General features: G+C 33.7%; 1 protein-coding gene across 4 annotated transcripts in view; it reads right to left on the bottom strand.

Moving 5' to 3' along the window:
• The window catches only part of LOC124357354, a 77198-nt gene that overhangs the window by 34904 nt on the left and 17450 nt on the right, over positions 1-24844 (bottom strand). For 3 of the 4 annotated variants that reach the window (XM_046809071.1, XM_046809073.1, XM_046809070.1), the window contains exons 4-8: positions 24350-24487; positions 19467-19670; positions 17142-17276; positions 3324-3482; positions 2733-2862 (exon numbers count right to left, since the gene is read on the bottom strand). In XM_046809071.1, the coding sequence (XP_046665027.1) occupies positions 2733-2862; positions 3324-3482; positions 17142-17276; positions 19467-19670; positions 24350-24487 (766 nt within the window). The remainder of the gene's footprint in view (positions 1-2732; positions 2863-3323; positions 3483-17141; positions 17277-19466; positions 19671-24349; positions 24488-24844) is intronic. The other variant, XM_046809072.1, reaches the window with a different exon arrangement.

The raw sequence follows: 24844 nt of genomic DNA, 5'->3' as shown, positions 1-24844 counted from the left end.
GAATCATGGAGTTGAGATTGCTGACTCTGCCCTGTCTCTATATTTTTAAGGTGATCATGTACTGCAGATCAAGGTGCACCTTGATTCGTGGCAGGAATGTTCATCAATATGAAACTAGAGGCAGGGACAACTTTCGAACTCATCAACGCAGATTGACACTAGCGCAACATCTACCGCAAGAAGTTGGTGTCAGATTAATCAACAGGCTCCCTGAATAAATCAAAATTTCCAATAATCAAAATCAATTTAAAACGCATCTCAAACTCCTTTTGGCGTCCAAGGCTTTCTACTCTGTTGATGAATACATAATAAGCCGCTGGAATATTTGAGAGTGCTGGATCTGAGGTCAATGCGATTGTGTCTTGAATGATTGTATAAATTGTGAGTATGAGGTTGCATGAATGTGTAGATAAAATCGTGTAAATTGACAAACTATTGACGATTGCGATACGATGTAAAAATTGTTAAAAGAATGCAATAAAGAGATTATTATTATTATTATTATAGTTGACCGGAGAACTGACGGGATTTCCAGCCGTCGTCCAATCAATAATGCTGTGACGACAAAAACGCGTGGTTCATTCGCCACCAATTCTAAACATTAAATGTTTCTCATGCTGCTCAATTGTCTGTCATTGCTGTGCAACAGGACGCAAAACCTCCCCATCTCAACGTTACTTGTTGTAACAAACCCAGTACTTTCTTCTCCAAATGGTATCTTATTAAGCTTTGTATAAATCCAACTGACATTCTGGTGTACTCAAAAAATCTGGGCTGCAACTCTTATCAAACCATCAAACATTATATTATTCAACAAACCGAACTCTGAAGCCTGTTTATAACACTGTACATTTTAGTTTTAGGCCTGTGCTATCTATCTTTCCAAAACACTATTTTCTCTAAAGAATAGAAAAGTTGGACAACTTCGTCCGGAGACCCCACTTCGGTGACTGGATAATACTTAAGTACAAAATCCCGTTTATATCGCGGTTACTACAGCTCTGCTGCTTAAAGGTCGGGACACACATACCCACACTGTGGCCGACATATGAGCCGGCCGAGTGTTGGTGCGGGCTCGGCTCGGTTACCATGAGGCCACACGTCAGTATGTAGACCGAGCGCAACAATTTTACTGTTTATACAAGAACATATTTCTTTTGGATTTCTAAGTGACAGATACTTAAATAATATTCAGAAGATGAAGTATTGCTTGAGATGAAGAATGTTAATTTTATTGTTGTAATTTCTATTAATTGCTGTGGTGAATGAAACACTGCAATGCTACAGTTTTGTCATGCATGAAAATCTTATTGCAAATAAAATATTTTTAATTTAACTTTATTGTAGTGAAAACAATAAAAATAAAAAATAAAAATGTCATAGAAACATTCTAAATATGATCCATACAAAATACCGGAATAAATTTATCAAATAACTTCAATACATCCAAGATAGTTAGAATTTTGCACAAATAAGTATATCCTTGTTATTTCTTAATTACTGAAAACTTTTTATAGATTTTACATAATTCGAATTTAGTTGTTTAAAATCACTACACCAATAGTACTACATAGTTTTTAAATGTTGTTGTTTAAATGTGCTTTAAATTTGTTGTAATTTTAGCACAATAAGAAAATATGACAAGTTTACTCTAAATGTAAAAAATATTAATACTTTTATCAATAAATATGATTTTGTACGCGAACGCAGGATGTAAAGTTAGTAGGCTATATAATTCAATAAAATAGAACTTTTAGACTATTTAAATAGTTTCAAAAAGAAGAATGCAACAGTAACTAACATAGAATTATATTTCAAAACTCTATTCAAATTTATGCATTTTAACTCCTTCTTCTTCCACACATTCTCATTATACTCTGCATTCTGATATTTTTCACTTGATTGATCATAACTTTAAATAATATAAATAAATAACATTACTTCTTCGATAAGTGTTCTATATCCATGACTGATGCCGCTCGTAGACCGCACCATGCCCGTCAAAATTCAAACTCCACATATCGGTGACAGTGCGGCCACGACGGTCTGGTGTCAGTGCAGACATGTCTGAACTTGCAGGTTGAATACTGCACTGCAATTCTTTCACCTTATGACGGCCAACACTCGACCGACTCACGTGTCGGACACGGTGCGGGCATGTGTGGCCCAGCCTTAAAGCACACCACTAGTTTAGTGACGAAGTCAGAAACGGTCAGTCGGCCAATTTTACTTGTCCAATACATTGTTATGTTTTTTTGGGGGGGCTTGCCACAGCACAAGAGTAGAACTAACCAAGATAAACTCACAACACTAGTGGAGGTAATCTTAGATCAATCGGCGCCAGATGTAGCTCACGAACACATGTCAATCTTTATTCACAATTTCACGAGCCACGTTGCGTAAATACAATGTTTTATGATTAATCAGTTCTTTATTCAAAGAGCTGTCAAATTATCTTGATTTTATGAGTTCTGGGATTATTCCTGGTTTCCCAGTTTTCTCGGTCGGGTGGCCACCCTGACTAATCTTCTACATTCATTTCTTTACTATTAAATTTCCCCAAATGATATTACTTATATTCTTCCTCATAATAGAGACATGAAGAACAAACAATATTACAAGTTCTAAAATTCTATGCAGAAGTTATTTAAATGTCCTGTAATGATCTCATGTTGTAAGATTTTGATTCTTCACCTGAATTTAAGATAAATATTTATGGTAAAAACACTTACTCTTTTCAACTGCACTACAGAAAGAAGTGGCAAATGCAGAACAATCTTCATGAATGTTTGGGTATTCCCAAAGCCGTTCTACAGGCAATTTGAATAGGTGGACTTGTTCTGCCATTATACCAATAAGTCTCTGAAAATAAAATGTATATCTGAAAATAGGAAAATACAACACTGCCAAAGGTAATCAACTAATATCTTAAACTATTTATATCTTATTTTTCTTACAACTGTTATATTGAGATCAACTAATATATCTTTAATAAATTAGTTGACAAGTACAACATTTAGCATGTAAAGTTTTATCATATAATCCTTCACTACCATATCCAGTAGTAGTGGGAATCTCTAGAGTTTTACCTGACTACACATAGTTAATGGTTAAATTTATACTATTACAAGGGTTGACACATTTACTGTTGCTCTATACTGAGTGACCTTGAGAACACTGTGCCATAAACCACCTTTGGATGCAAATAATATTGAAACATCTTGATATTAGCATATGATACTCACAGTACAATACTTTGCAGTCATATTGACTTTTCATTACTTACATGAATAATCATCTACTTGCTATTAATTGCTACTCACAGTCAACTGTCTCCAAAGAGCTGTGTTTGTTGTTTTTGCATACATTTCAAATACAGAGCTGATGAAGTCAGAATTCATGAAGGATTGTATTAAAGGCATCTGTACTTTAGAAGATTCATTTTCATCAGCAATGTATCTTTTCAGTTTAGAGACACATATCTGAAAATATCAAAGTTGAAATTAAAACATGTTTTTTGAGAAAAATATAACAGCATATGCAATTTTATTTTATATTGTTCTAAAATAATGAGTAAAAAGTGAATGACAACCAAACAATTATAAAATTATATATAGGTTGTAATAGGTTAGTGATTCACCATTTTGTCTCCATTCAACTGTGGAACTTTCAACAAGCCAAGATGGCAGCCCCTTGTCCAACATTAACTTAAATATTTACTGTACCACTGCTGATATATCATTTTCAGAGTGGCCACTCAAAACCTCTTTTCAAATTCCCGGTTTTTTCCCGGTCAAAAATTTCTGATTATTAAGTCTATTTTTAAACCAAGTAGACAACTGTAGTACTGTATTTAACTCTTACGCCAAGTGCAAAGATGGCGTTTTAACATTACTAACAGTATTTGCAAGAAGTGCCACAAAGCTGCGGTGCTCTAGCTTTTCGTCGCTTGTGATATGCGAGAAATTCGGTGATGATTTATTGCTATCACCTATTTTAAGCTCCTTAGTTTTTATCACTATGTCTTTCGATGTGTCGACATAACATTGTGTATACCTAATAACTTTCCTTTCTGTGATTTTTATAAAATTCATGTATCCAATTTGGAAATACAAAGATAACATAGCGCTAACGTGGGGCAGACTGCAGCCCAGTATTGTGGGTCAAAGGTCTAGCGGTAGACGAACTTTCAGTACGAGACAATGATTTCGACGGTACACAAGGTCGGTTCAATACAATCAAACCAAATAAACAAATAAACCAAATACTTTCATCTGAACTCTATTTAATTAATTTATCTTATGTAGGGGTGGGGGAAGCCTAAGAATACCATGTTACTTCAAAGGAATTTGCAGAGAATCAGGGAAATTAATATATTTAAAACTCTAAGTCATTTTTCCTTTTTAAGAAATAGAAATGGTAGGGTATAAAATAAGCTTACAGAACATTTACGTAAAAATGTATGGATGTTTATTTATAGATAATATATTGATTTACAACTATGCAAAGTACGACATATGGATAAAATACGAACTAGCGATCGTCTGTTTACTATCGAGGAGCTAGAGTCCGTGCATATAACCAGCAGACATGAAAGCTTTGGAAAATATAGACATGGGAAAAACGAACTTCAATTATAATATTATTTATAAAATTCTGTTGCTATATATTTCTAAATAGTTTTATACGCAAAGAACTACAGAAACATGTTTCACCAATCGGTAATTTAAGTACTGCCGATAGTTTTTGTTCACGAATAGACAGTGCAAACTCAGTCACTTAGTCAGTTAGATTACAGTCGAGGAATACGAAACAACAAGACATAAAGACCATCATGCACGTTGGACTATTTGGTTTGAACCGTTCGAATCGTCCGAATGATCGTCACGTGTGCATAGAAATCGTTCCAGTAAATAGTTAACCAGAGAACTGATGGGTTTTCCAGCTGTCGTCTAACCAATGCCGCTCTGAAGACGATAACTGATGAGCATGGCTGATTCAATCGGCTGGCCGTTTGCCGTTTGCAGACTGACAACAAAATTAAGTTCAGTTTACACTGGCAAGTAAAGTTACGAGAGAATTTGCACAACTACTGTAGCATAATGTGAACAATATAAACAGTTTTACTCACAAGAACTGTTGCAAGTACTTGGTACAGTTGTATCGCTGGTGGTTCCGGGTGTCAAGACGAAGTCTGTTCACACGACAGTGATGTGTCTTGACAATGTTTATAATTGAAATTCTAATAGCCGACACTGTTCTCCAGTTCTTGTAACCAACTGTCCGGCAATGGTTACGGCAGCGCTTGCAAGATCTCTTGCAACCGTTTAGACTAGTGATGTTTAGTTGGACACAAACCTTGCGCCATTTTTTGACAGTGTCCATTGTTTGGCAGTTCAGTCGAGATTTGGATGTGACCGTGATATCAAAACATAACGTCACTTCCTTTGTTTTAACCTATATAATTTGATGATAATCGTGAACGTGTGTGAGGAGTAATCGTCAGAGACCAACTGAGGCCTAGGCCACGATACGAGCGTTTAGTGGTGGGTGGAGAACGCTAGATTGGGCGGGAACTTACAGTTTAATGTTTGTGTTTTACATAAGGAGAACACTCGACACTAACAATGGCAGACATGAACAGCAGGGTAGTACCACACGATGGCGCTTATCCGCCGCCAATTCTAAACATAAAATATTTCTCCTGCTGCTCAATCCTCGACTCAGTCTGTCATTGCTGAGCAACAGGACGCTCGCACCCTTTTCTCGACGTTGCTTGTTGTTAACTAACCCAGTACTTTCATCTCCAAATGGTATCTTATTAACCCTTTGAGTGCCGGAGCATCGCTGTCAGCGATCCCGCATTATATGCAGGATTCTGTTAGACATTTGTTTTCAGAACTTAATATATTTACAGTTTACAGTTTGTACATTTACGAGTCAGTTAAATTTCTATTTCTCAATAAAAGAATTGCAATATCCCATAGATATAACACTAGGTCACATAGATTGGTTGAACCTCATAAATTATTTTTTTTTTTTTTAAAACCCCACTTTTAAAGGAAATAAATTTTTTGAATATTTACCCCAAATCATAAAAAAAGAGCAAAACCCTAATACCTTTTTAAGTTTGATGAAAAGATTCTTAGCACACACTGCTTTTTACTCTATAGAAGAGTTTATTTCTCACAACAATTAAAATGTCAGCAATAAAATATGTTAGTTTTGGTGGTAATAAAAAATTTTTAATTAAGTATAAATGAGTGTGTAACTGCATTGTTCTGTCTTTGAATTGTTTAAAATTCTGTATTGTAGTGATAGTGTACTACTGAGAAAAAATAATTATATATAGATATAAGATAAAATATGACACTTTCTTGTATTTACTGTGCAAATATGAATAAAGATGATTGATTGATTGCCAGAATCGCTGTTAGCAACTTCTGCAGTAACGCTTATATTTGACATAGTATTTATCTAAATTGGCTCAATGACTATACATACGCATTCCAAAGGCTTCAACGTAACTTTTGATGTAGGTTTTGTTGCATTCTGGTTAGATTCTGATTTTTACGGCGGTTTTGCGTCAGTCGATTTTAGAATCGACCGCTACGCGGACAAGCTGTCACGTGTTTTGTTTGCGCTGCTGTTTATTTCACAAAGGATATTGAAAGTTTTAAAGTGTAAATGGGTTTGTAGTGTTAGTATCTTCAAATTATTTCGTTTGTGTATGTTATTCTAGTCTGTGGGTAAGTAGAACAATGACTTAGCCACGAGTTACGGCGATCGTAAGCAGCTAGTACTTTACTAAATACATTTGTACAGTTTTTATGTTTTTCGTGTTTGTTCAGTGATATTTATAAACAATGAGTCGGAAAAACATTGCTGACAATGAAGACCTAGTATTGCAGGCATTAGATTTAAGCATTATCAGTGTAGACAATACACAGAGTGTTAGGTTAGGTTAGAAAATTTCTAGTTTTGTAGTGGTTCATATTTTCATATTTATTTTCCAAACTTTATTTATAAGTATAAAAAAAAGTTTATATGTCTTTTTGTAAAGAATTAAATGGAGTATAAGATAGAATAACTAAAAGTGAAAAAATAAAATATTTCAATAACACTAAGTTGTGTAAAAATAAAAAAACAAAATGTTTTTGCTCATAAAGTTTTTGTTAATGATTTTTTTATTTGTATAAAAACGTTAAATAAGTGATCAATGTATTATATGTATAAAGAAAATATATTTATCTAAAAAAAAACAAAAACCCAAGACTTTATACCAATAAATAAATTTGTTATGAAATTTTAACCAGACTCTTGCAGAATCAGGCATTTTCGCTCGGCATTTTATGCATACCATATAGCAAAACGCTGCGGCACTCAAAGGGTTAAGCTTTGTATAAATCCAACTGACATTCTAGTGTACTCAAAAACCTGGGTTACACCTCTTATCAAACCGTCAAACATTATACTATTCAACAAACCGAACAATGAAGCCTGTTTATAACACTGTACATTTTAGGCCTGTGCTATCTATCTAACACACATCTTTCCAAAACACTATTTTCTTTAAAGAATAAGAGTTGGACAACTTCGTCCGGAGACCCAACTTCTCCGACTGGATAATACTTAAGAACAAAAACCCGTTTGTATCGCGGTTACTACCGCTCTGTCGTGTTACTGCTTAAAGCATACCACTAGTTTAAATCATAAACCATGATTTAACCCAGTTGCCTCCCACTAATGAACATGAACTTGAGGCCATAATTAAAAGTCTTAAACCTAAAATATCAGCAAGGTTTGATGAAATCTCAGCAAAAATGTTGAAACACTGCAGTAAAGCATTGACCTCGGCCTCTAGTCAAAATAACAAATTTATCCCTTGCTCAAAGACACTTTCCATCAGCCCTCAAACGTAATAAGGTATATCCAAAGCTTAAAAGCGGAAGCCACACAAAGGCTACTAACTATAGGCCCATATCTCTGATCCCAACCTGCTTCAAAGTCATTGAGAAAGTAGTTTAGAAAAGACTAATGGATCACTGTGAACTACACAACCTTCTAACAGATAATCAACATGGTTTTATTAAAGGAAGGTCTACAACATCGGCCATTATCACACTTTCAGAATTCATTATTGATAACTTGGAAGGAAAAAACATGGTCACTGGCATTATGCTCGATTTCAACAAATCTTTTGACTGCCTAGGGCATGTCCTGATCCTTTACAAACTCGAAAAACTTGGGAGTTAAAGGACATGCCAAAGAATGGTTTAAGAATTATCTAGAGGGAAGAAGCCAGACAGTAGATATTCAATATACACAAAAAAGGTTCTCACAAACAATAACATCAGAGCCTCTGCCTGTTAAAAGAGGCGTACCTCAGGACTCAGTGTAGGGACCGGTCCTGTTTATTCTCATAACAAATGACATGCCACAATACTTAGGAGTGTACTATGATCCAGTGATGTATGCCGATGACACAACACTTCTAGTGTCCGAATCCTCTCCAAATAACTTAGCCATTAACTCCTACAATGCATTAAACATAGCCTATCAAACGATTTAGTAGTCAACACTGAAAAAACCAAACAATTAGCTTTTGGAAAGAGACAAGAAGAAGTTCCAGGACTGCCTGACAATGGAAAGTGAGACAAAAGTCCCACTTTCATAATCATAATGGAATGATTATTGATAGCAATTTATCATAGAACAATCACATTGACATACTCTCCAAAAATCTGAATTCATGCCTATAAGTTTTAAAAAGAGTAAAGCATGTCAGTGATGAAGTAACTACAAAAATTGCCTATTGTTCAGTTATTCGAGTCACACTTAAGGTACGGCCTTGCATTTTGGGGAGGCACAACTGCAGGAAACTTAAATACAATACTGCTACTACAGAAAAGAGAAGTCAGGATCACGTCTGACCTTGGCCCAAGGGAAAGTTGCAGAGATGCCTTCCTCACCAGGGAATCATAACCATTATCGGCCTCTATACATCAGAGAAGTCATAGTTCATGTTGACAAAGAGCAATTGGAATGAAGCCATGACTTCCATACCTACAACACCTCCCATGCTTCAAATTTTCACCTGCTATTACATCACACTGCACTATTTGAAAGGAAGCCATCCTACATGGGCAGAAAAATCTTCAACCAACTTCCTGAAGATATAAAAATGCTACAAGGACAGAGACTGAAGACATCACTGACAAAATTGCTCTCTAGCTGTCCATTCTACACCTTGGATGAGTTCCTGAACTGGATAAGAGAAGAGCAATACTCTCAATAAAAACTAACCATGTAATATTTGACACCATTGCATTTCTTTATGATTTGTAAATAAAGAATTTGTCTATTGTCTATTTATAACTTCAGACTATTTTAGACTTCAGGAAAGGATTGCCAACAACACATGCATTGATTAAGTTTGTTGGTGAAATTTTAGATTGCTTTGAAGGAAGGAACCTCAACTTTTTAAGCATCTAGTGAGTTTGTATCTGAACGATGGATTGAAGAAGACTTCTTGTCATAAATCCCAATGTATCCTATTATTGTGACTCGCCTTATACATTTGTTGATGAATAAATATTCTATTCAAAATTCAGAAAATAAACATAAAGCCGTCTGGAATGTAATTAACCATGAGAGAGATACAGAAACGGGGGCATTCAATCGCCATAGATTTGGTAATAGGTTAATAAAAGATCCTCTCCTAGTAGCACATCTAAATAACCAATTTAATTACAGTTACAGATAACAACCAGAGTCACTAGACAATTCCTAATTTAGTAACAGAACCATTTGAACTCCAAAATCTGCCTGAACTTATCATAAATCCAATCACAGGATCCGATATACCAAAAATTATCTCTTGCCCAAAATCAAAACCAACCATTGGATTTGACGAGATCTCCTCAAAACTACTTGAACATTGTAAAGAGGAGATCCCACCCTCATTAACACACATCAACCTATCCTTTAACCCATTGCCATACCTCCCATATCTGTCGGTGCTGGGCCCTGTTAGGCCAGCAAATATTACACAAATTGTAGTGATTTAGATAAATGACCGTACAAATAGTAAATATTAACATATTTACATAACACTTTTACTAAATTGTTCAGTTTTACACTGACTTTTATATAGACAACTTTACAAATTATTTAAAAAAAAACTTTTTTTATTTTTAATAAACAACTTTACAATTATATATTTTGAAACATAAATTTTTAAAGCAAATATTTTTTTTCTACATTGAAAATTATTTATGCCCTTTAAAAACTAATTTATTTTATAAATTATTTAAACATACTTTTATGCAAAAATAGGGCACAAACGTTAATTTTGCTATATAAAATATTTGTTAAACATGAAATAACAATAGATTTTTCACTTTCCTCAAATTCACTATCTTCTAATGTACTTTCGAACAAAACGTTATTAATTTCAAAATCATTTCTTATACGTTTTGACTCATTTTGAAACCCAAAATAAAATGAACGTAAACAATAACATAACCTTGTTAGCGCGAACCGGCAACTAGAGCTACTGAATTGCAACGTTGACGGCAACACAGCTGTCTACTGCTCTCAGCTGACCTCGGCTGTTGCATTGTTTATACTTTATTGTTCTCATCAATGACGTAATTTATTTAGTTTACAAAACCTTTTTTTAATAGATAAAGTAATGTAGATTAACAGACAAACATTAATTTTTTTGTTTGTATTAATAATATATATTGGATTTTATTAACGTATTACACAACTACGAGATAACTCGTACTTGTACATATGGGTCCTTTTTCCATACTATGAGATAACTTGTAGTTGTAGGCCAATGGGTTAAGGAAGTTATTTTCATAAAAACCCTGAAATCATTCCAAATAATTCCAAAATTTAAAAAAAGGACTCACAACCTCAATAGAAAACTACAGACTCATATCCCTCTTATCAAAAATATCCAAAGTAATTGAAAAGGCAATGCTTGACCGATTAATGAGTCATCTTATTAACCCATTCACCTACTAATATCTTAGCACACAGTAGGGCCAAGGAATTCCATTATTTTTGCCTATTATTTAGGTGTGCAGATATTTTGCTGTAACTTTCTAGTAAATCATTGTTTTCAAAAAAGATTTTGTAGCAGTGTTTTTCTTGAGCTTACCTACCATTTAAAACTCCCTGCATCATAAAAAAAAAAAACACTATGAATGAAGGTATTACGAGATATTACCTATACTATACCGGTAATAACATTAATTTATTCATAAAAAAAATTTTATGTCGGCTACCACCAATATTTTATTCCCAAAATTAAGAAAACATGCAATTAAATTATTATTGTATAGCCTACCTTATTTCTCCTTAGAAGTCACACGCCAAAAGAGTTTTGAATATTTCATAGTATATTTACACACAATTATATCGTTTTTATATTATATACCATATTTACACACACACACATACACATTATATAGAACTCTCACACCTTAGTACTCGTAGTTCACAACAGTGTGATATGCCTCTAAGCATACGTCCATGTGAAGCAGCACTGAACATTTTCAAACTGTTTCCGTGTCACATGATCCCATTCCACCTCTGATTCATCACTACCGATACTGAATTCTTCATTACAATAATTAGAATCGTTCATAAAACGATCTATTTCACTGTCACGTAACCTATTACCAGCCATGTTTACGGGCACTACAACAACAGGTATCATATGGAGTAAATCCATCTGTTATTCTTTGCTTACGTCAGTTTAGCCTACTAATGAAAAAAAAATATTGTTCTAAACAAGTAACCATAGAAACGAAACATAGTTTGATTAGTGCAGCTATCTGTCGAGTTTAAAGTGAACTATTACTGCCGCGGAAGCACTCCATCGAAGTATGGCAGGGCCCGCGCCGGAAGCGGCGGATTGGCTTCGTCGAAGTAGGTGAATGGGTTAATAACAACATCCTCAGTAATCAACAACATCGTTTCCAAAAGGGAAGGTCAACCACCACAGTCCTGACTAGCCTTGTTTACATCATCAATCAGATGAAGGAAGGAGCATCTATTACTGGGTTTCTCTCAGATTTCAGTAAAGCATTTGAAACTTTAAACCATTCTCCACTGCTAAACTAAATGAAGAGCATGAGAATAAAAGGCAAAGCTGCAAACTAGTTTTCAAGCTATCTGGAAGGAAAAACATAAATAGTTAGACTAACATACACTAAAAACCACACTACCCATATATCAAGGTCACCTTTACTACCAATCAATAAAGGTGTACCCAAAGGCTCAGTGTTAGGACCAATCCTTTTCACTGCTGATCAACGACCAATCAAGATATCTTCAAGAATATGGGCAAGCAATGATGTATGTAGATGACACTGCACTCCTAGTTGCTGACAAACATAAAAAAAAACATTAGACATTTCATTCTTTATTATATACAACATGGTTAAGCAGTATTTCCAAAAACATTATCTGGTACTTAATGAGAAAAAACTCAACAATTTAATTTTGGAAACAGAACCATTGATCGAGACATTTGGGCTACCAGACATTGAACTAGAACGTGAAGCAAAATATCTTGGAGTTATAATTGACATCAAATTCGCTTGGGCATCACATGTAGGCAACCTTTGTGGAAAAGTAAATACTCTAATGCACTCACTTTTGTATGCACTCGAAAGATAAAAAAACTCTGTGGACCTGAAACAATAAAAGTAGCACACCACTAGCTATTTTGAGTTTGAGTCCAATATTTGGTATAGACTTACAGCGTGGGGAAACTCCTCTGCCAGGAATGTAAGCCGAGTTTTGCTACTACAGAAGAAAGCAGTGAAAACTTCAATAGGCCTAAATCAATATGACTCTTTTCTAAGTGCGTTCCAAGAACATTAAAATACAGACTGTCACATCACTTTATATTACTGAAGTAGTCAAACATGCAGTAGACAGGAATCACCAGAGACTAGGAGATGCTAACCAATACAGCACTAGGAACAACACAAACATTGCCATGACAATTCACCACAAGACCCTCTATGAGAAGAAACCGTGCTACACAGAAGCCAGGCTGTTCAACCTCCTACCTTAACAGTTAAAGAATCTGTGAAGACAAAACCTTCTTCAAGAAACATCTCATGGAGTAGTTTGCTGGAGCACACCTTCTAAACCTTGTAAGAATTTGTCAACTGGAGGAACAACCAGACTAATGTCACTTGGTTTTAACTTTATATACATTTTAATCAAGATTTACATTATATTTAAGTTTTTTAACCATTTATGTAAAACTGTTGACACAATTACTGTTCTCCAAGAATGAGTAAATAAAGAAGTTTGTCTATTGTCTTGTGTATTGTTTCTTTACTTTAAAATATTATTTTTTGAAATAGTTTTATTTTTGTTTATTAATGTACTTGGTCCAATCAATTTATTTCATTTACTTCAATTAATCTAGCATCATCTGTACATTTTAAACTAGAATTCCATATCCAAATTTGTTATGTGGATATGAGTATACATTGTGTTCATGTTCATAAATATGTGAAGAGAAAGACATCCTTACTAACATTATCTCTCGCTCATCTATTCCAATGTATTGGCTAGTCAGCAGGCATATCAGTTGGATTAAGTTGTTAACTTTCAATTTAACATTAACCCTGGAACTGGCGGTCATATTTCTCTCAGTGGCGGAGTGTTTTTAGTACTTCATACATTGCCTTATATTTATTTTATTATTACATGTTTACTTTAAAGTACCTATGTCATATTATATATTTTTTTATTCAGCATTGTTCAAGGAACATTTTTCACATAATATAATTAAAACAAAAAAATATCCTTACTCTACCTCTTCATGAAAAAACATTTTTTTATAAAAAAGAAAAGTTAGTTCAAAGTTTTTGATTTGTAAAATTGTTGTTGTTACTGATATGCAAAATCCAAAATATACAAAAGAAAGAGCAATTAATTCTGAGTAAAAATAAAACAACACGTAGTCTATAAGGTATTTATTTTTACATGTGGTAAACGATACAAAAATCATACACAGAAATTCGAAAGTGCTACTTACCAACAAAAGTAAGAACTTCAAAGCTCACTTGGATTTGTACAATCTTGTAATAAATTATTAGTTCATATTAATTTTCTATTTTTTTATTTTTTATTATATATTTTTTTTAAATATGTTCTGATTGAATGTCTAAATCGGAATCCTCATCATTGCTTATTTCATGTTCAACTAGTCATGTCGAATGTCACTTGAACGATCGCGGAAATTACGATCCATTACGTAAACACGCACAAACAACTTACTATTATTGTGTCATATACACAGCCATCATTACAACGAACTCAAACAAACAATAAACCAGACAGAACACCATACAGCTGACGAAATAACAATAGCCGAATGAACCAGTTGACCCATCGCTGCGCGCGCAACTAGCGCGGTTCGCGGAAAAATGTAAACAAACAGTTCAGAGATTATAAAACGTATAGACGTGTAACGAAACGATATAATTATTTATTAGTGTATTATTTACATAAATTGAACCTTACTCTTTCGATTGATGTTCTACTAGTCATGTCAAATGTCACTTGAACGATCGCGGAAATTACGATCCATTATGTATACACGCACAAAAAACTTACCATTATTGTGTCATATACACAACCATCATTACAACAAACTCAAACAAACAATAAACCAGACACAACATCATACAGCTGACCAAATAACAATAGCCGGATGAACCAGTTGACTCATCGCTGCGCGCGCAACTAGCGCGGTACGCGGAAGAATGTAAACGAACAGTTCAGAGATTATAAAACGTATGGACGTGTAACGAAACGATATAATTATTTATTAGTGTATTATTTACATAAATTGAACCTTCCTCTTTCGATTGGTATCAATACCGATACTCTTTGATCGTGTTTTAAGTACGTAATATTGAGAAATAAAAGACATATTAAAACGCCCGATATCGGGCGCTGCCATCTAGGATGCGACTAAAACGCCCGATATCGGGCGTTTGCCAGTTCCAGGGTTAAGACTAACAAATACATAACATATATGTGTTCTCTGTAATTCTGAATAGAAGCCACTTTTCATAAAGATTACTACATCAAATCACCACTTAAGTGTGTCTTAAAATAGTTTTTCTATAGAAAAGTTTAAATAAAAAAGTGTACTGTGTTTGAGTGTGCAAGCTTAAGGGTGGAAAAATAAAGTAAACTTGCCCATCTTTTTAGAAAAAAAGAATAAGATATTCTTTTTATAAGTACTAGTGTAAACCATCACAAAGAATTAAGTTAATTAACCATTTGAGGGCCTTGGCCATTTTGCTAGTTACCTCTTTCTCGGCCTGATTTTTGTATTTGCATTTTTGGGGGGAATAGGCTGTTGTTCAATGACTACTAGACAGGTTTTTGTAAATTTGCAATAAAATGAAGAATATAATGTTTAAAATATATGAAAGAGATTCATTTACATATAATAGAAGAAACAAATGCCATATACACAGCAAATTATATCATCCTCCAAGTGACAGCTCCATATATGCAGCATGTTTATATGATTTCATATTACATAAATTTTTAAGGAGTAAATATTAACAGATTTCAGTAAAATTGATATGGTTACAAAGAATAAAAATAAAATTTTTCATAAAATTTGGGATTTGTTAGACTTGATTTTATTTTTTTGTTTTCTCCATAATTCTTGTATCAACTTGTGGTTATCACATATACAATGTTATTTATCGCACAATGTTTGCTTTCTTGTTTTGATTAAGTTATTATGTCTGGATTTATTTTATCTAATTATTACTTGAATAATATTTTATACAATTTATTTAGATTATATGGATAATATAAATGTTAAAATTAAACATATAAAACAAAAACATAGAATACATCTGTATAGATAATAAATTTGTACAAAATATTTTAAAAAAAACTTGTGTTTAAAGCATATTTTCTTAAATTTGCAAACAGTTTTGTACAGATTACTTTAAATTTAATTTATTTCTTTCTAAATATGAAGTTTACAAGTTGGCCTCATGGAACTGTTTATTGACTGAGATTTGCTCACAGAACTTATCCAAGGCAAATGCAAAGTTTATTCCTCCGTACCAAGTTTAGTCTGAATGAAGTAAAATTTACAGCAGTTACCAAGTCCCAAGCCCATTTATATTGGATTACATATATGTATATTTGTGGATTATGGTGATTTTGGTTCTCGGGACCATGATCAGCAAAAATGCAAAAGGACTTCTGGAAATTCCATTATGAGGATGACTGCAATAGGCAGATTTCTATGAAATCTATTTAAAAGATGTATGTCTATACTGTTTGTATCTACCTATTTACAAAGGTATTCATAATTATTCAGTTAAATTAGATGAAACATTTCTATGAATATCAGAAGACTGGGACACAAACTTTTAAAACATTCGTCCACTACTAGGGACATTTTGGTGTGAATGTATACTACTCATTAATAATACAGTAGACACTCAACAATCCATCATTCATTGGTCCAACATGTTCTATATAATCCAACAAAGCGTCAACAGCAATATATTTTGTGAGTGCAAAGGAGAGAATACACTATACATAAGACTGAGAATTGAGGGAAGTACTTGTACATAATATTTTGATGTCATAGAAAAATATATGCCCAAACACCCATTGCAAAATACGGTACATGAAACAACATATCACAACTGTAGATCAGTTCTAAGACTCATTCTCAATGGTTTGGGGGAATAAAAATAAAATACCAGTGTTGAATCTTCAGTCATTTTACCACTAACTATTTCAGGATCCTTTGTTTATGTTTCTTGGTGTTTCTACGCTTTGATGTAATAACTTGTATTCCTACCAATCTTGTTTTAATATTCTGTGGTGTTTGGAAAAATCAAATCCAGAAAAAGTAAAAAATGGAACAAGCAAATTATACTAAGTGGTAGATAAAATTTAATTATCACAAACTTTAGAGTAATGTTTTACATTTAAAATCAAATACTATATAAATACACTTTTCCACTCAAAATTTAAGATCTTCCCGCACAGCTTATAAGGGTAAAGCTATGAAGCTAAAGAGCTAAAGCTGTGAAAGGTCTTACCAGAAAGTCAGATTCTAGAAGATCAATAATTAACTCCAGAGCCTCTGTTAATCTTTTTATGATTGTATTCTTTTGTAGGTGCATCTTAGATCCCCGAAAAGAACTCTCCATTATGTCACCAATGTTGTCCATAACCTAAAAAACATGTTATGATGTTATAACTCCTCTTTGTATGTTATGAATACATTCTGAATAAACTGTAAAAATATTTACCAACAAGTTAGAATACACCAACCTACCCAACCATGTAACTATTTGAATAAGTACATGGATAAAATGTTACACAAACTAAATAACAGCAACATCTTCTTGGATGTAAAATACAACATTGGTGTAATATCGAGTTCAGCTCCTTTTCCCACACGTTGGCATTGTGTTTTTTGTAAGTGTGTGGATGATGGTGACTACCATCAGTACTCCACCCGAAACAGAGGTAATTTGGCCATACTTTCTTATAGGTTAACACTGTCTCACTGATGGTGACTACCATCAGTACTCTACCATAAACAGAGGTAATTTGGCTATACTCTTTTATAGGTTAACATTATTTGTAAAAAGGCGATGTACTGGGTGTCCCACGAAGAGGTTTAAACGTTTGATTTAATATTACTTGCCCATTTATGCACAGAACATTTTCAGACTCAACACAATTCATTAAATAGGTTTTATAAATATTCTGTGAAAATTTTAAGCTCTCTAGCAATTGTGTAAAGTTTGAAAATGTTCGGTTCATAAATGGGCAAGTAATAAGTAATATAAAATCAAACGTTTAAACCTCTTCGTGGGACACCCGGTATATGAGTATTAAGTGTTTTAATAGCAACCCATTAATATGAGAAATGTAAGTGTTCGTCACAAACTTTCTTCAAAATTAAGTACATGATGTCAAAATGTCAAAATCGTATTCGACTAATGGTTTAAAAAAAATTTTAATGAATAAAAATTACACACAGAATTAGATTGTACATTACTTTTGTACTGATGTTAGGATGTTTTTCATATGTATTTATGTATGTATATATACATATATTTATGTTATGCTTGTAATTTTATAATTTTATTAATTTTAACTGCTTTGTAAATTTCAATATGTATATTGTTATCATCGTTTTAAATTTCCAAACTAATATAATTTCTAGATCCAATTATTAGTTAAGTAAATTTAATACTGACACTGTTCTTTGAATACCATTATTCTTTGTTAAGTACGGTTGGTGTATACCTTCCAAGTCAGGATAGCAAATAATGGGCAACCTTGAGTGCTTGAGAGAATCATTCTTTTATTAATCAAAACAAAAAGAACTATTTATATGTGACAGTTAATCTTTAAATAAAAGTTATTCTTACAAGTTCCAAATATTAATGGAGACTACTAGATATACATTAGAGCTGAGGGATAGCGTGACTTACCGAGCATCATCATCAAGATGCCTAACGGAAAAATGACTGAATATAAAGCGGTACTAAGACTGATACATCTACACCAGTCAGGACTCTGGACTCTCTGTTTTTGACTAAGTTTTGGGTAATATAATAAGTTGGTGCTTCCCTCTCCAAAGAAGGCAGAGCCTCCCCTACCGTATCGCACCCCAGGGATTCTGATTCTCGGATTGGCTCGGATTCTGGGATTGTGTGCACATGTTACCTTCCAGGGCGAAATTGGTTTCCCACAGTGGGCCATTAGTGGTAGGCCGTTATCCCAGATAATGGTTTTTGTTAAACTGTCAGAGTGTGTTTTCTTGTGTCTCGAACTCCCTGGAAATCTTAACTAGATTCTTTCTCAAATTAACCCATATCGTAATGCCAGACCTGGCTTATGATAAACCCTGTCTGCATTCCCAGACATTTGAAACATCTGAGAAAGGATATTAAGCTAGGCCGTTGCCCGACACAAACATATCGGCGTCTGCTTGCTTTCTAAACTGGCTTCACATTGAGTGAAACAATATGTAACAGTAGGTACAACTAAGAATAAAGATAATTCTCATGTAATTCAACTTCAAAATCTTGAAACATTCTGTCTGCTTAAGGGCATCTGGAAACTGGGCAATAACCCTCGTCCTTGTGCCATCTTCTATTTGAATCAATAGTCACCAAGAGTTGTCATTAATGTACAATACAACAGTCCATACTGGGATAGTGTAACTTAAAATGCAATCTCGTAGGTCTGGGGTTTGCCAGTGCTTGCATGGCTTTCAGTGTATTATTATAATAAAACGCTTGTTGCTACTATGTAGCCTTGCATTAAAGTTTCACTTAATTTTTAAGTTTCTTTTAAAATGTACTAATAATAGTACTTAGGGAGGTTTTCAGTAAAAAATGTACCTCTTTATATTCATCATCAAGTAGAGGTTGAAAGTTATTATGCCTTTCCTCTAACAACTCGAAGGTGATGGGTTGACTTGACTGTGAATCGTCAGACTCACTCTGCTTCTCGTCTGCAAATCCCCCAATGTCCTGAAGAACTTCCATCTTCAACTTCTTCATGACATAACTCAGCACACCATCACTTGTCAATTCTGTTTCAAACTGCAATACCAGCATACATTCATTTTTAACGGAAGCTTCCAAGAAAAAATAAAATTTATCAGATATTAAAGCAGAACTGAATATCCGGCTGAGCTGGTATTCATTATTATCATATACTATTTTGTGATAACAGGTTAAAAACTGAAAGTATGCATTTTTGTAATATTTTTTCTTTAAGTTATACACAATCAGTATCTGTAAATTATGTATATATATATATATATATATATATATATATATATATATATATATATATGTATGTGTGTATATTAACAATAATCTAATACTTAACTTCTCTCCCAGGATATTTTAATTCAAAGTTGCAAAAGATTTAATTGTTATAATTGTGGAAAAAAGTAATTTTATAATAATTATAGTCAAAAGGTATGTCTATAATATATTTTTAAAACACAGACATACTTGTAAATTTTGCTATGTGAACTAATTAAACTTTTATAGTTAATTGTCACTAAACACATAATATTCTTGTACCTTCTTGCATGAGATGTTTGTAGGCTACCACTTAAATATTACTACTACACATCTTAATGATACTCAATGATACTCATCTTCTTCATCTTCTTAATGATAAGACTAAAGATAATTAATTGGTAGTTAATAAGCTCCGGTAGATGGTAAATTTGTTTAATTAACTACATTTTTAACTAAACGAAAGTTAATTATCAATGTTTTTAGTTGTTACTAGCAGAAGAAATAAATTATCAAATTACATGTCAAGCCAACATAATATCAACCTATTTTCAATTAAATTAGATTTTTCATTAAAAAAGATGTTCTATATATTTTTTAGGTTACCTTAAAACTACTGTGTTTACTTGTCTGTTACATTAGTTTTCTCTTTCTCCAATGAACAATATACCCATATTACATTCAATGAAGGCTGAATAAAATAAAAGAAGTTGTTAGCATCTTGGATTCACAGGTCTAGCAACAATTGCAATAAATTCCAGATCAACTCCACAAGCTTACATTAAATTAATAGGAAAGTAATCTATTCTGTTTGTATACTCTTCTCTGTCGGGAGTTGCAGGACAAATAACTGACAATGCAACTTTGTGTAAACCTATACATTGTGAAAAAGTTATTTTACTAATTAGTGGTATACCAGTTCCTATGTGGAAACAACCTTAAGAAAGGAAATACAACCCAACTTAGCCTGCTAAAAATATTATTCTATTATGTTTTAAAATATTATCATACAATTTTATAATAATTAATATTACCATGTTCACTGCGTCACGAGTAACCGGTTACTTGTAACGCACCTTAATTTGTGTGCAGATGCAAAAAAGTTAAGGTATTCATACCAGTGTGTATAGCTTTTTCTGAGCCACAAGCTTGATTTAAATGAAAGTTATATTTTTGAAAATATTATTTTACAAATAGCCTTTTAAACCGGAAATCTCATAACGAGTAACGATTTAACCATTACGGCGATGTGAATGAGTTGTTATTTGCAAGGTGCACTGTTCCCGAGTCGTGTTTGTGTTGACATATTCATTATAATCATGAGTTCGGATGGTGATGATAATGCAATCAATAGGTTTTGAATGTCAGCATTTTACCAGAATTATACAGTGGCACGACAAAAGGAACTTACTAATATTGATAACTACCAGATCAGAACAGCAAACTTATAGATAGCGGGAAGAGTAACAGACAAAATGGGCCTGTTCTCAAACTACAGTGTGTATTGGACTACAACATAACAAAAAAGGGACTGGGCTTTAGCGACCAAATGGCCGCCTACTATACGACTCTTAGAAAAACCCAAAAGTGGTATAAGAAGGTTGCTGTCGAACTACTAACAGGTACAACTATGGTCAATTCCTGGATAGTTTTTGGTAAAATAACACAAAACAAAATGCCCATCATCAAATTTGGAGAAATTGTAGCCAGACAGTTGATGGAGAAGGCATATCAAATGCCAGCTCATACAGAAAGGAACCTCACTTTTTTAGCAGTCTGGGAATGCAAGAATGCTCTGGCAGAGCTGACTAAGAATAACAGAGTAACACTCGGTTGGGTGCCGAGCCATGAGGGCATTCATGGAAATGTAAAAGCAAATATACTCACCAAAAAGGGAGCGGAGTCCATTATGGTGTGGCCAGAGCCAGGCTGTGTGATAGCTTTCTCCAACAGCATAGTTCTTGTAAAAGATTGGGAAAAGAGGATAAGAAACTTTAATTTGAATAGGGCCTCAGGATTAACCCATTGCGGATCACTGACGAGCTAGGCTCGTCACGCAGCGGCCGGGCCTAACGATGACGAGCTCAGGTCGCTAAAGCGGTCTGCTTTTAAGTTTCCCTCCAAATAGTTCTATTAATGACTGATAGATCGGGCGATCGTCTTCACTTGTCAACTAAGAGTGTTTAACAACGGTCTACGTTTAGAGTTTTCAAAAGTTTTATAAATATCCTACAAATTGCAGTTGTATGTCGAAGTTGAAAAATCATTCATAAGAGTTTACTCTCAACTTTTTAGCGCTTCTGATTGGGTGTTTTCCTCAGTTGTTATTATAATACTTTTGAGGTCAGTAACACAGAACTAAACGACACAGACGTACATGTTGGCGGGATTAGTCTAGACAATGGCCCAAATGTAATCGCTTCGCCCGAACTGCTTTATTTAGACTATGATTCAGACATCATCCCTGTTACCCCGGAACCTTGCTCGCATGTTTTCGTTCCTACATCACGGATACCCCAGCAGGCCCATGTTCCATCTGAAGGAATACCTTCACAGCTGAATTTTCTAGTATACAATAGCGAGCGATACTCTGGTGCACCATTGCTGTTCGTGCGGCCGCTGACCGTAAATTAATTCGTGCCCGCTGGTGCCCGCACGCCAAAACAATACAATCTGCAATGGGTTAAAACAATCTAAAATGTTTATCTCTTATCTCTCCTTATGCTAAAGGGTGGGCATCTCTCTTAGATCAGAGTACGGAGGATATAAGAATGATATTAGGGATGTTAACAGGACATGGCCCACTTACGAAACATCTTATGAGGGTGGGCCTTAGCCAGACTGATGAATGCAGACTCTGCGGAAAAGAGGAGGAATCATCAGAGCATATTTGGCTAAACTGTCCTGCCATATCAAAAATTAGGAAAAGATTTCTGGGAGCACATCTCCTCAGCCCCAAGGACATCACAGAACAGGATCAAATCTAAGTAAGGGAGGTGCAAATGTCCTTTTAGGACTAAGTACAGAAACAATTTGTCTCTTTCCCTCAAGAAAAAAACTTACATTTTCCTTTAAAAAAGAACTTATGAGGACAACTAAGAGCTGCTGTGTTGAGTGTTGTCAAAAAAACAGGGCTAAACAATGTCATCAAAAGATGCAGACAAATTTATTAACCAATCAGATGAACACATACTGTAATGAGTGCTCTGGACAACTACACATGTACCTAGACTGCTTTAAAAACAAACACAGAGGTAAATTGGTGATTGAAATTGCAACTTTTAAAAGTTAAAATTGTAATTAAACAGTATTTTTAATTATAAATTTAACTATATTTTGTAATAAAGTGTTGATTTTTAGTTTATATCTGTTTCTAATTTGTGCATACACTGTGTAATACACTAAATAATTACTTTTCTTCCTGAAATATATCCATAAAAAAAGTTATTCACATTGGTTTTATTCTACTCCTTTTAAATATGTCATATTTTTGTCTAGATTTAATGACAAACACTTCTTAAAAAACTAATTTTCCATGTATAAAAGATTTACTGCTACTAATAAACAACACTTTACTTGTGCAATACGAGTAACCGTTTACTCGTTTAATGGCATCCGACTATGTTTATGAGTTGCCACATTGGCAACAAGGACGTTGTAGTTCCCCCAAACTAACCTAGAGTGCTCCATTGTAGTTGGCTACTGAGAAATAATGCACAGAAAGTAACCCATTACTCGTAACGCACACAGGTTATGTTCATGCACAAATAACCGATTACTCATTTTGCACCCAAGTAATTTTTGCAATATAACATTAACACAGGGAACGTGTTGACATATATTCTAATAAATAAAAATGTATCCCTGAAAATGTTGCTAAGCGCTAATTTCGGGAACGGCTGAACCAATTTGGCTAATTCAATTTTTTTTAATATTCTTTTTAATTTAAGAGAGATTTTTAGGAAAAAAAAAGATTGAAACATTTTCTGGAACACTTTAGAATTTGGAAAAATAACAATATTTATGTTTTTCAATGAAAAGTTTAACTGACATTAAACAGTAGTTGACACTTTTAAACATTCTATGATGTTTCAACTGAACTTCGTCAAAAAGGCTAAAGCATTTATTAACATTTTAATTTTATAAAATCTTACATATACAGTGTTTTTATCACTAGTGGAATGCAGACAACAGAGACAAAGTTGCCCTATAACCTTTATTCCTTCTTTATTTTATTCAGCCTTCATTGAATAAACCTCGATTTTGGAAAAAAGTTACTTCCACCTATTCAAGGAAAACCGATTCACCTACATTACCTTCGACTGTTACTAAAATTTACCTGCAAAATATGTCTCCGGCTGAATGCCACTCCTCAAAGACTATGCCTGTCCGCTCCCGTGCTTAATGGGAAGTCCCCCACTGTATAATATAACGTTTACTAAAACTCCCTTGTGTAACTTAATACTTACACGACACAAACAATTGTATGCTTGGTCCAGAAGATGCAGGTAGAACTGCCTCATTTTTTCTGTGCAAGGAGGGTGCAACTGGAAATGACTGCTCAAAATGTGCTTAATGGCTCTCATGTGATTTTCACTGGTCCCATTCTGACAACAAACATGATTATTAAAAAGAAACACTTAAAATACCACTCATTATTATAACATTTCAAGTATTAACTCTTGAAGTGGCAGTCATTTGGTTTTTTAAATAACAGGCTGTTTTGAAGTGTTATGTCAGAGTTTATTTAAATAATGAAATTAAATATACCTTGATAATTTTGACATTCTAAATAAACGTAAATAAAAATTATTTGTAGTAAAATGTTCAACTATTTGTAGTTATTAATATAATTTTTCTTTAAAGAGGCCTTTCAAAATCAAAAGCCACTCCAGTATTTTACATAATAATAATTATTACAAATAATATTAAAATATCATATGGTGTAAAAAAAATATTGGTAA

Source organism: Homalodisca vitripennis, chromosome 3, assembly GCF_021130785.1.
Source record: "Homalodisca vitripennis isolate AUS2020 chromosome 3, UT_GWSS_2.1, whole genome shotgun sequence".
NCBI lineage: Eukaryota > Metazoa > Arthropoda > Insecta > Hemiptera > Cicadellidae > Homalodisca > Homalodisca vitripennis.
Note: the sequence above shows the minus strand (reverse complement) of the source record. Positions and strands in the feature narration are given on the sequence as shown.